The sequence below is a fragment of the Felis catus genome, chromosome B3 (genome assembly GCF_018350175.1).
Source record: "Felis catus isolate Fca126 chromosome B3, F.catus_Fca126_mat1.0, whole genome shotgun sequence".
Taxonomy (NCBI): Eukaryota; Metazoa; Chordata; class Mammalia; order Carnivora; family Felidae; genus Felis; species Felis catus.
Genome location: NC_058373.1, coordinates 138187618 through 138205284, shown reverse-complemented (window position 1 = coordinate 138205284; position 17667 = coordinate 138187618). Strand labels below are relative to the sequence as shown.

Below are 17667 nucleotides of genomic sequence, written 5' to 3'. Positions count from 1 at the left end.
TAAGTTTGAAGACAGATCATAGCCACCCAGGGGGTAAGGCTATGATCGGTCCCTGAGCTCTACTGGGAATATCCTTGTCCCACGTTCTCCAATAATCTAAAGATGAAATTTCATCCCTTGTGGGTAAAGGCCGTAACATCCCTTTTTACTCTGGGCTCACTTGTTCGTCAGCCTTAATGATCTAAAATGTGGCCCAGATGTCCGAACAAACAAACAAAATCCACCCCGGGTGACTTAGCATGGATGTCTCAACATCTACCCATCAGGGAATAGGGAAGGAAGTCAAGTGCAGGCTGGGGGTGAGGTTTACAATGAGAATTGATGGTAGAAAGAATAGCTTTAACATTTTCCTGGTTATTTAGTTTTATAAATCTTGTTCACACCTCAAAAACAGGAGCTCAAATCTTAGATAAGTGGTTCTCAAGCCTCACCGCACAGTAGAATCACCTGAAAAACCCTTTAAAAAAAAAAAAAGAAAGAACATCCAAGCCTCAGTCTCAGAGATTCTGGTCCAAACGGGCTCAGACACACGTAGTTTATGAAAGCTTCTCAGGCGATTCTAATAAGCAGCCAGGGTTTCAATTCACCAGCTCAGTGGTTTGGGGGCATTCATTGTAGGGCCCAGAGGCCTGGCCACCTAAGTAGCCCTACGTAGTTTCTTTATAGCTTGCTGGTCATTGCTGACGTTTAGGATGACCTAACCTGATTACCCAATCCTGATTCCCAGGATTTTAAGAGGAAAACACTTTATATATTAGAAGTGATTTTGAGGGGCGCCTGGGTGGCTCAGTTGGATAAGCGTCTGACTTTGGCTCAAGGTCATGATTTCACAGCTTGTGAGTTTGGCCCCACAATGGGCTCTGTGCTGACAGCTCAGAGCCAGGAGCCTGATCCGGGTTCTTTCTCTCCCCCTCTCTTTGCCCCTCCTCCGCTCATGCTCTCTCTCTCTCTCTCTCTCTCTCTCTCTCTCTCTTAGATAAATAAAACATTAAAAATCTTTTAAACAACAACAAAAAAAGAAGTGATTTTGACAGAAACTCAGAGAGCCTAGGACTAAAGGATACAGAGACACATATCCAAGGTTTTGTGTCACAGTTAAAGAAAATCTAGAGGGAAATGGTAGAATGAGGCAGACACCCACCATCTGTCCCTTTTAATCCTCCCCGTATAGACCAATGCTTAACGTGCGCCCAACTATCCTTGTTACAGTGCAGTTTCTGACCCAGCTGGTCTGGGGAAGGCTTGAGGCGTAGCTGGTCCAGGGGCCACACTTACCATAGCAAGGTGCTAGATCCTACTGATGGTCAGGACTCAGTCTCAGGACCCTTTTTTGGGACCCAAACAAGAAAATGGCTTCCTCACTCCTGCAGAATGAATTTCATTGTGGTCCTTCATATCCAGAACCACTCTGCTCAAAATCATTCTTAATCTCCCACTGGACAACGTTATCAGAGGATCAGGGACTGAGTTAGAATGGGCTTCAAGGGCACCTAGCTTGGCCCACTGATTACCCAAGTGTGGCAATGAAACCAAGATGCAAAGGATCTGCCAAATTCACAGGCGATAGAGGCTAAGTCAAAACTGGATCCAAAGCCAGACCATGAAAGCAGCAGTTAAGGATTCTACATTTAAAAAAAAAAAAAAAAGTCAAAACAATTGCTTTGGGTTACTTTCTTTTTTTTCTAAAGTTTATTTATTTATTTTGAGAGAGAGAGAGAGCGAGACACAGCTTACTTATTTTGAGAGAGAGAGGGAGAGACACAGCACGAATTGGGGAGGGGCAGAGAGAAAAGGAGAGAGAGAGAATCCCAAGCAGGCTCCACACTGTCAGCACAGAGCCTGAATCGGGGCTAGAACTCATGAACCGAGAGATCATGGCCGAGCCTGAAATCAAGAGGGGACGCTTAATCGAATGAGCCACTCAGGCGCCCCTCTTTGTGTTATTTTCTAAATGACACACCACTTGATTATACTCAGGGAGTTTGTAGACGAATAAAGCAAGGTCAGAAAGAAATATACAACCATAAAGCTGGACCCACTGGCCTTCCGGCCCTAAGATGGGGCAGATAACGTGCTGGAGAGGCTTGCCTGTCCCTGGGACCACACAGGAGCATTGTTTCCTTTCCGGTGGGATTTCCATAAAGAAGTCTCAAGGCCCCCACAGAAGCTGCCCCATGTCACTTTCGTTTTCTGAAACCCCTTCTCAAGTGATTTTCTAAGCCCCACAGAAGAATGACATCCACTTTTGGGTATAATGTCTTGCTCAATATTAAGAAACCCTCGTGTGAAACTGAAGACCTCCACTGTTCTTTCAAAGGGGATTGCGGGTGTAAGGATCATATTGCCAGAACGTTGAGAAACATACCCAGCCAAGTGAGTCTGATTCTTGGTCCATTATTTGTTCCTTTTGTGGCTCCTTCAAAAAAACGGAACAAGTGCCAACGAAATCAGCAGACCCGGTGGCATTCGGAGTCCTGGGGCCGTTGATGCCGCTGGGTCGGTGACCACACCGGCTCCTAGGTGTCCCCTTTTTTGCCACACTGTGTAAGCTGGACTCGTTATCATTTTTGCCCTCAAAGCTCAGGACTAGGATGAGACTGCCCCAGCAGACAGATTACCATATTATCACGCTCTCACTAGCCATCTGAGTCTGGAATTAAGAACCATCCACAGGGAAATCAGCCTGAATGCCACGAGTCTGAATGTTACATACAAGCACCACAGGGGCTTCCCGGGGAGGGAGGTCTGCTGGGCTGGCGTCTGCCCTCTCCACTCCCAACTTTGCTTGGCTTTTGTCTTCTATTTCGGGTTCCTGGTAAATCCAATTCTGTCTCTGTTACCATAGGCCACCTCAGCGCTTTCTTGGGAATTCGGTTGTCTGGACAGGCAGGGAAGCAAATGCATACCTCTGGTGTCAAGGGATCAGGGCTAAGCTCATTTTCACTTTTGTGATATTTCAAAAGATCACAAATTGTTTTCTTAGGGCCTAGTCAGAGAGACAGGAAAGAGCTGGAGGGTGAGACACCAAACTGCGGCCAGGGGTGATGTTTGAGCGATGAGCCTGGAGCTGCTTTTGCATGTTTCTCATTGTACTTTATTTTTCTTAATTGCCTTAATGGGCATGTGGTGCGCTGCAAAGCGAAGCGAAATTGTTTTCCTTAGTTGCTGTAATTTACAGAGAGACAGTTTGATCATATAACCCAGGGACTTTTCAATTCCATTGATCTTGGGGTAGAGGGAGAGGATTCTTTTAAAGTGAACGATGTGTTCGCTAACGAATTCAAAGCCTATAAAGGGAAAAACCCATGTTTCTTCACCGCCCTGTTTCACAATAGCTATTCGATGACCACACCATCATCAAAGCGGTGGAAAATGTCCGTGGGAGGGGGACCGGGGCTTCAAGAGTTGCACTTGGCCAAGGCAATTGATTCCGACACCCCATCCACAGGCTGAAGGTGATGCCGTGAACCTGGGAAAGTCCAGGCCTGGTTCTGGCTGCCATGGGTCTGTTCTGATCCCAGAAGATGTGGAGGGGGTCCTGGCTCTGGGTTGCCTGGCGTCGACTGTGAGTTCCCAGCAGAGGCCTGGCGTCTCCGTCTGAGTATGACTTGACCAGCCACACACAGAGCCCGACTCGGACAGTAGGGTCTGGGCGTCCCGGGGAGCGGAGGACGCCGGCACCTCCTGACAGAGAAAAGGCCAAAGGCCACAGGCAGGGGTGCCTCCCCAGCAGTGGGGAGTGGGGGCTGGCTGGCTGGGGGCCTGGAGAAAGCCCGGCGTCCACCGAGCTGGGTCTGCACTCCTAGAGGGTGCCAGGGTCCCAGGGCGCAGGGCCAGCTCCGGAGCATTTCCTGCCAGTCGCCCCGCCCATCCCGCCTCGCGCCCCGCCCACGCTGCCTCGCCCTCCTCTCCGCTTCGCGGCCTGCTCCGCGCAGCCCGCCCCCGCCCTCCTCCCGCCCCGCCGCTGGGGGGCGCCCGCGCGCCGCCCCCGCTATAAAGCGACGGGCCAGCGTCCCGCGCGCCAGCGAGTGGGTTCCAGAGACGCCTAGGACGCCCTGGGAGCCATGGGCGAGCTCCCGTTCTTCAGGGCGCGCTCGGCCTTGCACCCGGACCACCTGTGGATCTGGGAAAGGTCTGTGTACGTGGACGAGAACCAGCGTACCTGGCTGCCCATAATCATCGAGGTACAGCCTCCCTGGGGCCGGCGGGGCTGGGCGTGGGCGGCCGCGTCCACGCGGGTTTCTCTGCGGAGTGCGCTCGGCCACGTGGGGGGCCTGCCTTGGAGTTTGGGGTGTTTCCTGCCTCCTCTGTAGTGGCATTTATTTAGTTTTTTGCCTTTTTTTTTAATGTACCTATATGTACTTTTATTTTAAAAAATTTGGGGGGGCACCTGGGTGGCTCAGTCGCTTAAGTGTCAGACTTGGGCTCAGGTCATGATCTGACGGTTTGTGAGTTGGAGCCCCACATCGGACCTTGTGTTGACAGCTCAGAGCCTGGAGCCTGCTTTGGATTCTGCGTCCCCCTCTCTCTCTGCCCCTCCTCTGCTTGTGCTCTCTCTCTCTCTCTCTCTCTCTCTCAAAAATAAACATAAAAAAATTAAAAAAAAATTTTTATGAATATATAGAACTTACCAAACTCAACACCCGAAAAACTAATAATCCAGTGAAGAAATGGGCAGAGGACATGAATAGACACCTATGTGTCCTTTAAAAAATCAATTTAAATATTTACTTTTTTTGAAGTCAGGTATTTGTAGAATATCCTTTTTTTTTTTCAGCCTCTGCTTGGGGAAGATCTTCTTAAACATACCGCCCAAACCACAAACCAGAGTTTTTCACATAATCATTGTAAGTTCTGCATGAAGCATAACCCACTAGCAAACCGTGGGGCAGGGTTTGCTTCCGTGTAATTGAGAGCATTCTTAATATGTAAAGATTTACTTAAATCAATAAGAAAAAGATGAAGAAGGAAACTAAAAGTGGTTGAAGGATACAGAAAACTCTATACTAACACAGCAAGAATGGTGATTTCCACTTACATCTTGCAGGATGATCTGAATTATGTCTTAACAATTCTAATTTATTTCATAGATGGAAAATTGTTAAAAATATTTCCACTCTGGAGAGAGAGTCATTGAATAAGCATAAGGGCCTGGTTTATATGCCAAGCACGATTCTAGACTGTTGAGGGTTTGCAGTGAATGTGATAAAATCCTACTACTTGTGAAGCTGACACTGGGCTGGGGTGAAGGACAAGGAAGTAATTGAGGCTGGTGGTAAGTTGTGTCGGATGAGAGGCAGTTAACTAGTGGTGTGGGTCTTCAGGCAAGACCCCGCAAGAGTATTCATTCTCGTTTGCCTGTCATTTTAGTTGAAACCTTTGCAAACCACAGTTTTAGGCCTGCCTGCCTCGTGTGTATTTCAGAGAGTTGGATTTCCCTGAAATTTGTCCCTCTAGACGTAACATTTGTGCAGAGAGCTATCTGAAAGAAAGAGTAGGAGCCCTGTGTCGATCTAGCAGAGAATGTTCCAGGCAGAGGACAACAGATACAAGAGATTACTGGGAATGTGGCATGTCCCCGAAATAGCGAGGAGGCCTTTGTGGCTGGAACAGGGTGGAGGGTGAGGGGCAACATGGGAGAGGGGGGAGGCAGGGGCCCAGAGAGTGAAGGTTTCAGGTGCTTCTGCCTACGATGAGAAGCCACTGGAGGGCATCCAGCAGGGGAGTGGCGTTTTAGATGCACACCCTGGCTGTCGTCCGGGGATCTGGTTGTGGGGCACATGATTAACCAGACAGCAAGTTAGATTTATTGCAATAGATGGGCAGTGGTGGAGGTGGGGAAAAGTGGTCTATCACCTGATTGTGGGGTCCGGGGATATTTGTCTCTCGATTTCCGCTCAGGTCATTATCTTACTGTTTGTGAGTTGGAGCCCCGTGTCGGGCTCTGTGCTGACAACACGGATTCTGCTTGGGATTCTCTCTTCTCCCTCTGCCTCTCTCTGTCTCTCTCTCTGTGTCACTAACCGCCCCCCCCCATCAATAAATATTAATAAAAAATAAAAGGAGCTCTATGACAAAATTAAAAAACAAAAAACAAAAAACAAAGAAAATCCCAGAGCAGCTGAACTAAGGAAGTTCAAGGACAAACTCTCAGTTTGTTGTGTGGCCCTGTCTCGGTGTCCAGACACACGTGACCGCTGGTCGTCCTGGCCTGGCCAGAGTCCGCGAGAGGAGCATGCGTGGCTCAAGGGAACAGCGGTCACAGGCAGTTCAGATGCCGGCGAGGCTGCGAGGGTGGCAGGAAGGACTCTGGTCATCTGTGGGCCCGGGAGCCTGGGCCCTGAAGGTGTGCCGGGCCTTCCCTCCTCTTCAGATGGAGAGTAGCCTCCAAGTACTCATGCGGCAGGAAGATGTGCTCCTGGGGGAGGCTGTGTGCCCCGGCCTGCTAGCCCCCGGCCTGGTGCCCTCCATGTGGCAGCTCTACCCTGGAAGACGATACCGAGGCTCAGACTCCAGTTTCTGGCGCATCGTGTACCACATCGAGGCAAGTGTGTCCCTTCTCCCGGGGACCACCGGGTGGCCTTGGGTGGCCCTGCGCCCCCTCCCCCCACGTCTGGCCTCCGCTCCCTCCGGCTCTGCACCAAAAACTAAAAATAACAAGGGCAGGAGCTTACGGCTGCAGCATTTTAAAGGACTGGATGAGAGAGATGTTAGAAGAAGATGAATGGCTGGGGCCACCCGCTGAGGTCCCACAGAAGCCCCCTCAGCTGCAGGGGGTCGGGGAGCCTCTCCGGAGGGCAGTCAGGGGGTGAAGGCTGGGGGGAGGAGGGGCTCCTAGGATCCCTCGCCCCCCAGCAGGTTCCCGCCTCCCGCTCCAAACTACCAGGAGGCCCGGAGCCAGGAAGAGAAGGATGAAAGGATGCCCAGGGCTCTGGCCATTGGTCCCCTTCTCTCATGCAGTTCAGTGGCACGGAGGAGATGCTCCTTGAGCAGCTGCCGGACCCGGAGTATGAGTGACGAGGTAAGTACCTTTGGGGCGTGAGACCTGTTAGTCTGGAGGGACCAGGTCGGGGAGAAGGAGCAGCCTTTTCACCACGAAGGCAGTGCTGACTTCCACCCCGACCGTACTGCCCTCCGAGGGTCTCGGGGGTGGGGGTGGGGGAGGCTCTCCCCTCTGCCACCTCGGAGACTAATAATTTTGGGGCAGCCCCCTTAACTGCACATCTATACCGCGCCTCACAGGTTACGGGCATTGTGGATTATCACGCCAGCTGCGCCGGGGATCGTTTGACTCGATAGGTCACCAGAATGAGCTTCGAGGAAGTACAGTAACTTCTTAGGTCCCAGAGCCAGGTTCCAAATCCAGGCGTTCCGTCGCCGGGCCGCTCGCTGTGGTCAGAGTCTGCCCCTGCGAGGCTTCAGCTCCTGGGACCCGCGCTCGCCTCCAGGCTCCCAGTCCAGACCTGCCCCTGCCGGCTCTGCCTCTGCCCCCTCCCCAAACCTCCCTCCACCCCACCTCCGGCCCGCCCCTCAACTCTATCAGGTCCTGCCCTTTGCCTTTGACTGTGTCTTCTCTCGTCCTTCTCTTGGTCCAGGCCCCACGGCTCCTGTCTCCTCCTGTCCCCAAGTGCTGCAGGCCTGCAGTGGGGACGTTCGTGCTTGCGCTCACCCTCGTGTGCCAGCCCTGTGTGTTCTGTTCTGTGCCCCCCACCCCCCTCCCCGGCCCGGGAGAGAATGAGAGGCAGGAGACGAGCCTGCCTGAGGCCCCGTCCACGTGCCCCGGCTGTCCTGCCCTCTGGCTTTCTCCTGGTGGGTTTTGGCCTCTCTCTTCATTCTGCCGTTCTCGGTAACTAGTGTCGTGGGGCTGCGTACCCCGGGCTGCTTCTCACTCTGTTCCCTCAGCTCCGTGTGCCTCTGGCTGCCAGGGAGTGGGGCCGACTCACTTGAGCCCGGGCCAGGCCGTGGGGCCCCTGGACCAGCTGTCTCACGTGGTGCCTGTGACCGTGCTACAGAAGCCAGAAGCCCCCCCCCTCCCAGCCCAAGCAGGCTGAGGTGCGGTTCCCAGGAAGGCCGGCCTGAGAGGAGCCCAGATGTGCACCCAGGATGTCAGCAATCCACATCTCGTGATATAACAGGAGGCCAAGCAAGCGAGCGCCGTGGACGGGCCCTCAGGCTGCCCATCTGTCCAAGGACGGAGCTTGAAGTTGCCCCTTTTTAATGGTGTGCACACACCTGGGATGTCATGAAGTCGTATGTCGTGTGAACACTTTGGAATGTGGATTACGTGTGAAACAGTTCATCTGCCTCGGTGCTGACCCAGCTCCTATCCCTTCACCTCGATTCTAGGGGAGAGAAGCGAGAACAGGCAGTCACCAAGTAGGTTTTGGAAGGGAAAGAAGACTCATGAATTTAGTGTGTTTCTTTTACGTTGGTGACAAGGCTGGGTTGAACGATTGATTGGCATATACTCCAATTGCTCAAAACCCCAGTGTTCTCGGAGGCCCGCTTTGAGAACCGTTGGAGTAAGTGACCCCAGAAGGTCTTTGTTGGTGTTCAAGACCCCTCTGTCTGGTGCCCTGGCCAGTCATCTCCCCCCCCCCCCCCACCTGGCTCTGGCACTCACCAGGCTCTGTCCTTACATGTGTACCTCCGGTGCCAGTAGGGGACCCTCCTCCCTGCCTATAACTGTGCCCGGCCACCCAGGCCTCAGCCACAGTCCCCTCCCTGCCTCTCATGCTCCATGCTCACAGCCCAGCCCACAGGGTCTCTGTCTCTTGTGATTTTAACCCCGTTGCCCTGCACGGTGCTTGGTGATGTGAGAGCTTGGTGTATTAGAGCTATTACTAGACAAGACTCTGGTCGGTAGGGACAGGGCATCAGGATATCAGGACAGGAGGAGCGTCGGAGATCAGCCGGTTGTCTCACTTTTAGGAGCAGGCCCAGGAGGAGGAAAGGTCTCATCTGGGGTTGAATGTTTGCGCCTCCCTCCGTCGCCCAGATTCATGTCGATGCCTTAACCTCCAATGTGTGTATTCAGAGATGGGGCCTTTGGGAGGCAGTTAGGGTAAGATGAGGTCCTGAAGGTGTCGCCCCAGGATGGAATTGGTGCCCTTCTAAGAAGAGGAGGACCGAGAAAGAGCTCTCTCCGTGCACGCGCGCCAAGGAAAGGCCAAGTGAGGACACGGTGAGAAGACAGCAGTCTGCCAGCCGGGAAGAAGGTTCTCAATAGACAAGGAATCTGCCAGCACCTCCGTGTTGGACGTCCCAGCCTACAGAACCTTGAGAAATAAACGTCTGTTACTGAAGCCACCCAGTCTCTGGTATTTTGTTACAATGGCCCAAGCGGACTGACAGTTCTTGCTCAAAATCCTTTTGTTTCTGAAAAGTGTGCCCAGCCCTGTGAACTCTGCCGGGTGCTACAGATACAGCCGTGAACAGGACGAAGGCCCCGCTCTCATGCACTGCTCATTCCAGAAAAAGACGGACGAGAAGCTCGGGCTGTGCCCAGTCCTACAAAGAAAATAGAGTAGGATAACCTGACGGTGAGTTGGGTCAGATGGTGAAGAGATGGCCATCTCTGGGGGTGGCCTCTAAGATTGGACCTTGAAGACAAGAGTGAGCTAGGCTCTTAAGCCAGGGAAGAGAGTTCCAGGGAGAGGAAATGGCGAGTCCCGTGCAGGTTTCATTTTCTGTGGCCATTAGAAATGGCAAGAGGGTTGCTTCTCGTTAAAAGAGATGCTGTTTTATAAGAATAAGTGGCCCCAGTGCGTTAACCGTAAACACGGCGCAGAATTGCAGGTTTCCACAGCAAGAGTGACTTCGAGCTTTGGCTGAAACAGCTGAGTGGACCGTGGTGCTACCACTTGAGGTGCAGATGTGGCCCGGAGATGTGGCTAGGGCAAAGGGAGAGAGACCAGGAGTGCTGTCTTAGCCGTGCTGAGTTTGAGATGTCTGGGATACCTCCAGCTGGAGTTGTTGCCCGGATCTAGAGCTTACTCGGGACTAACAGCATAAATTGAGGAGTCATTAAAAATATACAAATGACCATTAAAGCCGGGGCCTGACTGGGCTCACTTACGGAGATGTGGCGGTGCCTGTGGCAGCGGGAGGAGAATGTGTTTCAAGAAGGAGTCTACAGGGGGCTCCTGGGTGGCTCAGTCGGTGAAGTTTCCAACTCTCGATTTCCGCTCAGGTCACGATCTCGTGGTTCGTGAGTTGGAGTCCCTTATCGGGCTCTGCGCCGACAGTGCAGAGCCTGCTTGGGATTCTCTCTCTGCCCCCCACCCCCTGCTCTAAATAAATAAGCTTAAAAAAAAAAAGGAGTCTGCAGAACCCGCTGCTTGGGGCTAAGTAGAGTGACCATTGGATTTGGCCACATGGAGTCTGATGGTGACATCAGGGAAAGTTTCAGTGCTGTGACAGGGGTATTGCCCTGTGGGGTGGGTGTGGAGGAAAGGGGAGGGGAGGAGGGTTGACCTTGCTATGAGCTCTGCTGGGGGGTCTTGGAGAAGGTAGCTCCGAGGGTGTGTTAAGCTGGAGCCCAGGAGCCTAGGCGTGTGCACTGAAGGAAAGGTTCAGTAGAAGGGGACCGATTGATGAGGCAGGACGGGGAGGGTGCCGGCAAAGGAACAATATTCCAGAAGCTAACAGAGATGAACCCCGGGCACAGAGGTGTGTCGGCATCTGATGGCAGCTTGCAGCTTCCACAGTTTTCGATGCCAGGCCGATCTCCTTTCTTTTCTCCCTCACACAAGATTGGGTTTTTTTTTTTTTCTTAAGTATTTTAAAGAGCTGATCATCTCACCCACAAGCATTTTATTACATATCCTCACAGACAAGACTTTTATTCCTGATAGCCAGCATACCGTTATCCCACCTAACAAAACCCAACTGTAATTCCTTAATATCTTCTCCTACCCAGTCTGTTTTCAAATGTCCTCCATGATCTCAGACGGCTTCCAACAGGTCGTATAATTCAAGATGCAGACAGCACGTGGCTGATGTGTCTCAAATGTCCTGTAATCTGTAACAGCCCTCTTCCTTCTTTAGAACAGAGCAGGTAGATTGTCCTGTAAGACTTTCTGGATTTGGTCGATGGCATCCCAGACTTGCTGAGACTCTGGTTGAATTCTTTGGGCACGGATCCTCCATAGAGGTGGTGCCACGATTGGTGCTCGTTGCAACAGATCAGGAAGTGCGCAGTGCCAGGTGACCCCACTCTGAGTGGTGGTTTATGATTGATCTGCGGGCTCCGGTGTCCTCCCATCCATCCTGGTGTCCCCTTCTGAACCCGTCCTCTCTCTACCTTTGGCATGTTTATGATGCGTAGTCATCCTATCCAAGATTATTGTCTTGCCTTTTATTTGAGTCTACATTGTCTTTCGGGAATGCTTTATAGTTTTAATCATGAGGGTTTCGCACATTCTCGTGGGAGCTATTCTCAGGCATTTTATTGATTCTTTTTGTTATTATAACAATGTCTTTCCTTTCGTCATCTTTAACAGGATGTTGCCCGAAGGGTTGTGTGAGTACGCAAGTATGTATATCATGAGCTATCGTTTCCTGTAAGCCAGTTTTATAGTCTTCTGTATTACTAAATTATCTCATTATTTATAGTAGTTTTAATTTACTTTTTGGGTATTCCAGATATATAATGATAGTATCTACAAATAGAGTTATTATCTCCTCTTTCTCTCTAATTCTATGGTCATAACTGTCTTCCCTTGTCTAATACCGCCAGCGCTATGGTAAGTAACGGAGATACTAGGCATTCTTTTATTTTCTTCATTTTATCAGGACAGCGTCTAGAGTTTTCCCCATTAAGTATGATCCTGGCTTAGGAGCTTGGATGTTTGTATTTTAGCATGTTAAAGAAGTGTCTTTCAGTTCCTTTTGTAGAATTTTAACTTGAATGGGTATTGAGTTTTGTTACACGCCTTTTTCATTTCTAAGGAGATGATCCTATGATACTTTTCTTACACTCTAATGATATCGTGTTAATATTAGGTTATTGACTCTTCCTTGCATTGCTGGAATGAACCCCACTTGGTCATGATGTAGAATGTGTTCATGTGCTGGTGGATCTCTTTGCTGATATTTAACATTTTTGCATCATAGCAAAAGAGGTCTAGAATTTTTCTCTACCCCCCTTCTCTGTGTCACGTTTTGGCATCTAAGTTATATTCACTTTATAAAAATAATTTGGAGACTTTTCTCGTGTTATATCCTATTATAGCATAAGTTACATTAGACTTTTTTTTAAGCTTGGTAGAACCCATTCACGCCTGGTGCCTTTTTAGAAGGAGCACTTGTACAGTTTTCTATTTCTTCTGTGAAAATTGGCCTAAGTCCTCTCTCTCTCTCTCTCTCTCTCTCTCTCTCTCTCTCTCTCTCTCTCTCTACTGGAGTTAAGTTAAGTAAATTTTCCTGGGAAAGCACCAATTTCACCTAGGTTTTATATTTTATCTTCACAGCTATTCAAATTAGTCTCAGGACTTTTAATATTCTCTCTGGGGGATTACTGCCTCTTGTCTTTTCCTATTTTGTCTTTTCTGTGTGTTATCCCACTTAGTAAAATTAGGTTTGTCTGTTTCCCAGAGAACCAACTTTCTGATTCATTCATTCTTTTTTGTTTGTTTTCTATCTCACTGGTGTCTGTTTTTATATTTCATTCTTTATTTCTGTACCCCTTTGTTCTCCTTCTCCCGTTTTCTAGCTATTTCAATTGGGTGTTTATATCCTTTTTAAAATTTGTAGCCAGATATATAGCAGTTTTATTTAAATGTAATTGACATCCCATACAATTCACATATTCAAAGTGTATAATTCAGTTGTTTTTTCCATATTCACATAGCTATACAACCATCACCGCAACCAATTTTAGAACCTTTTCATTACCTCAGAAAGACACTGCACAGCCACTAGCATGGACTCCGTGATACCCCCAAACTTCTCAGCACCAGACAATCGCTGATCTCATTTCTGCCCTATAGATTCACCTATTTTGGAAATTTCATATAAATGGAATCCTACACTATGCGGTCTTCTGTGACTGGATTCTTTAGCATCATATTTTCAAAGGTCACACATGTTCTAGCAAGTTTCAGTATTTCATTCCTTTTTATGACCAAATACTGTTCCATCATGTGACTACTCCACATTTTATAAATTCATGGACATTTGGGTTATTTGCACTTTTTGCCTCTTATAAATAATGCTGCTACAGGTTTTCACATATAAGTTTTTGTGTGGACATATGTTTTTATTTCTCTTGGTTATATACCTGGGAGTGGAATTGCTGGGTCATACGGTAACTTGTTTTTGACTTTTTGAGGAATTGCCAGACTGTTTTCCACGGTGGCTGCACGTCCCCACCAGCAGTGTATGCGAGTTCCTATTTCCCCACACCCTTGTCAACACTTCGGATGTGGCTTTCTGATTCTAGTCATCTAGTTGGCGTAAAATGGTATCTCATTGTGGTGTTGATTTGCGTTTTCCTGACGGCTGATGATGTTCATACATTTTCATGTGCTTATTGGCCATTTGCGTATCTTCTTTGGAGAAATGCCTGTTAAGATCCATTGCGTGTTTTTTTAAGATCGAGGTATAATTGATGTACAGTGTATTAATTTCAGGTGTACGACCTAATGATCCAATATTTGTATGTATTGCCAGGTGATCACCACAGTAAGCCTAGTTAATATCCATCACCATATAGTTATGAAATTTTTCTGTGATGAGAACTTTATTTTATTTATTTATTTATTTATTTATTTATTTATTTATTTATTTAATGTTTATTTTTGAGACAGAGAGAGACAGAGCATGAACGGGGGAGGGTCAGAGAGAGGGAGACACAGAATCTGAAACAGGCTCCAGTCTCTGAGCTGTCAGCATAGAGCCCGACGCGGGGCTCGAACTCACGGACCGCGGAGATCACGACCTGAGCCGAAGTCGGACGCTTACCCGACTGAGCCACCCAGGCGCCCCTGTGATGAGAACTTTAAAGATTACTTCCTTAGCAACTTTCAAATATACAATACAGTATTATTAACTGTAGTTACCATGCTGTATATTACATCTCCATCACTTGTTTATTGCTATTTTTTAAATGGGGTTATTTTCATTTTTATTACTGAGGTGAAAGACTTCTCTATATATTTGGATTCAACTCCCTTATCAAATGTCATTTACAAATATTTTCTCCTAACCTGCACATTGTCTTGCCACTTGTTTGATGGTCTCCTTAAAAGCACAAAACTTCTTAATTTTGATGAATTCTAACTTATTTTTTCTTTTATTACTTGTGTTTTTAATATTATATCTAAGAAAGCTTTGCCTAACTCAAGGTCATGAAGGTTTAGTCTACATTTTCTTCTAAAAGTTTTATGGCTTAAATTCTTACATTAAAGTATATGGTCCATTTTGAGTTAATTTTTATGTATAGTGTGAGGTAGGGATCCATGTGTATAGCTAGTTGCCTCAGTGTCATTTGTTGAAAAGACTATTTTTCCCCCATTGAACTGTCTTAACACGCTTGTCAAAAATCAATTGACTATAAAAGTAAGGGTTAATTTCTGGATTCTCAATTCTGTTCCATTGATGTATGTGTGTGTGTGTGTGTGTGTGTGTGTGTGTGTGTGTGTGTGTACATATACACAATCTGTTTTTATGTCTGTCCTTATGTCAGTACTGCATTGCCTTGCTTGCTCTATCTTTGTGATAAATTTTGAAATTGAGAAGTATGAGTCCTCCAATCGTTTTCAAGATTGTTTTTGTTATTCTGGGTCCCTGGAACTTCCATATGAATTTCAAGATCAGTTTGTCAATTTCTGCAATGAAGTCAGGGGAGATTTTGATAGAGATTGTGTTGAGTCTGTAGATCAATATGCAGAGAATTCCTATCTGTAATCTGCTCAGGCTGCCATAACCAAATGCCACAGATCAGATGTTTTGTTTCAACGGTTACCTTTATATTGATATCACAGGGTGGCATCCTTACTCCTTTGTAACACTGTCCAAGGAACATTCTGTAATGATGGACATGCTCTTTATTTGTGGTCTCCAATGTGGAAGCTACTAGCTGCATGTGGGGGCACATGGGTGGCTCATTTGGTTAAGTGTCTGACTTCGGCTCAGGTCATGATCTCGCAGTCCACGAGTTCAAGCCCCACGTCGGGCTCTGTGCTGACAACTCAGAGCCTGGAACCTGCTTTGGATTCTGTGTTTCCCTCTCTCTCTTCCATTCTCCTGCTCACACTCTTCTCTCTCTCTCTCAAAAATAAATATTTAAAAATATTAAAACAAAAAAAAAAAGAAATGGAAGTGTGAATTGTGGCCAGTATAATTGAGAAACTGAACTTAAGATTTTATTTTAATGCTAATGAATTTAAAATTTAAGTTGCCACATACAGTTGGTGGCTACCATGTTGGACAGTGCAGGTCTTTTGGTTCCTTACTATGAACAACATTGAAATTAGTAACCTCTTCTTTCCCCTCTTCTTCTTCTCCCCCAAAGTACTTAAAGTGGTATCTGTTTAGTGCTAAATGGTACCTTTCAGGGCACCAGCAAGCTTACTTTCTATGTAATTTTTCCCTTCTCTCCCCAGTTTTGATAGCTGAATTACATCTTTGTTATCGGAGGATATGACAAATACATAGTGTTCTTCACCCTATGCCTATTAGTCTTTACTCTATGGTTAAATATATTCAGTGCTCACCAGTAGCTCTTAGGAAAATCTTCTCTAAACACTTCTTGGTTGTCTGAAGCATATTATTTAGTAGATTACTCAGGAAGGGCACACAGTTGCATTATTCCCTGATTCCCTCAACTTTATCACAATTTGTCTGTAGCCTTCATACTTGAAGGGCATTTGGGCTGAATTAAAAAAAAATGGCTCAGAGTTCCTGGGTGGCTCAGTTGGTTAAGCATCTGACTTCAGCTCAGGTCATGATCTCATGATTTGTGAGTTTGAGCCCTGCATTGAGCTCTGTGCTGACAATGTGGAGCCTGCCTGGGACTTGCTCTCTCTCTCTCTCTCTCTGGCCCCCTCCCCAGTTGCACTCTATCTCTCTCTCAAAATAAGTAAATAAAAACCTTTTGAAGTAATGACTCACATTTTCTTTCTTGGGTATCTGTACTATGTTACTTAATTTTGTCCATTGTGTTTTAACTTAATAGTATTGTGCGAAGGTGTAATACCTTGTAAATTACATGGTCATTTTAGCTATGCCAAAAGGATTTCTATTCTGTAAATTCTAATAAAATTAACAGACAGTGCCTTGGAGTTGACTGTTCTGGTCCAAGCACAATACCGTCCCGTTTAAATATACAGGTTCAAGTCAGTTTCTTGGTTTGTTTTCAGGAAAGTTTTCTTTAATAGTGGCTTATATTTGTTCACTCGACTGCCTTTTACCTTCTGTCCTTGTGTTGTGCCGGGGGTGGGGCTGGGGAGGGGCCTATTATGCATATGTTGGATCTTCTTTGCCTCTCTTCTATCCATCACTTTGTCTTGAATCCTTTTGATCTTTTTCTTCGACTGATTTTCCTTTTGTGTTTCCACTTTATACACTCTTTCTTTTTTTCTATCCCCGTTACTCTACTTGTTTTTGTCATTTGAGGAGACTGGAAAACCATGCCACTCTCACCACCTTGCCCCGATCCTTGTTGTACTTTAAAGATACTTTGTTACTCTTTTTTTTTTTCCTCTCTCACCAAATAAGTTTATTTACAAAGGGGAAATACCTTTAGAAGCATACTGATTCTAAGAGATTCTTCCCCATCTGTCTATACCAGATGAGTCAACATGAACTGGTCCAGTGAAGTCCTTGTCAGTGAGTGAATCCTCTTTGTGATAGCAAGTGAACTTCCAATGGCAAACACCATTTATAAATCTAAGTGTGATATTTTCCAAGAAAATGTTCTTGCAAATACTTTACTATAACGAGCATTCATAGTTTTGAGGTGAAAAATCAACAGCACTTGGAACTATTAAAACTGAACATTTCAATAATATGGGAGAGCTCTTTGCACAAACTCAACTTTGGAACCTGGTCCCGATGATGATGTGGTACTTACACAGCAGGTTGGGTTGATTGAGGTGCTGATGACCTAGCCTCAGGGCTTGGAGGGCCAAAAAAGCCAGAATCTAGGGAACTTGGCTGGTGTGCTCTGACCTGATGGTGCCTCCCTCCAACACTGGCCTCATCACCCACCAACCAAGGACACCAGGGAGCCATGTCCACTGCCCTGCCTTTTTGGTTGGATTGTACTGGGTTAAATATCTGCGTGTCTCATTTCTACTGATCTGCTAACCTCGAGGGTCATGGATATCCACAGTAAACTTTCGTCTTGGGAGGCACGCGCAAATTTAGCCTATCTTGTGGAAGAAAAATAGACTCTAGCCATAATTTGATAATTCTGTCTGGCTTGTCATGAAATCTGCACTTGTTATAGTCTGTACACCAGTCAGGGTACACCATCCTTGTAGACAAGATTTAATTTAGCCTGGGAGAGTCTAAAGGCAGGTATTCCCTTAAGAGAGCGATTCCAGTAATCCAGACAAAAGGGGAGGCGAGCTGCTGCTATGATCTTCCTACTACCACTTAAATCCCACTGATGCTTAATTTCCGGCACAGTCCGAAGCACACTGTGATTGGGACAAAGCA

The 17667-nt window shown here is 47.2% G+C and overlaps 1 protein-coding gene across 5 annotated transcripts in view; it reads left to right on the top strand.

The window, feature by feature from the left end:
* The first annotated feature begins 4011 nt into the window (after positions 1–4011).
* TCL1A (TCL1 family AKT coactivator A) overlaps positions 4012–17667 on the top strand; it is a 28004-nt gene continuing 14348 nt past the window's right edge. For 4 of the 5 annotated variants that reach the window (XM_045060483.1, XR_006599968.1, XR_006599967.1 and 1 more), the window contains exons 1-3: positions 4012–4184; positions 6374–6544; positions 6961–7021. In XM_045060483.1, coding sequence (XP_044916418.1) covers positions 4065–4184; positions 6374–6544; positions 6961–7017 — 348 coding nt within the window. In that variant the 5' untranslated portion in view covers positions 4012–4064 and the 3' untranslated portion in view covers positions 7018–7021. Of the gene's footprint in view, positions 4185–6373; positions 6545–6960; positions 7022–7242; positions 9306–17667 lie in introns of those variants that run through there. The other variant, XM_045060482.1, reaches the window with a different exon arrangement.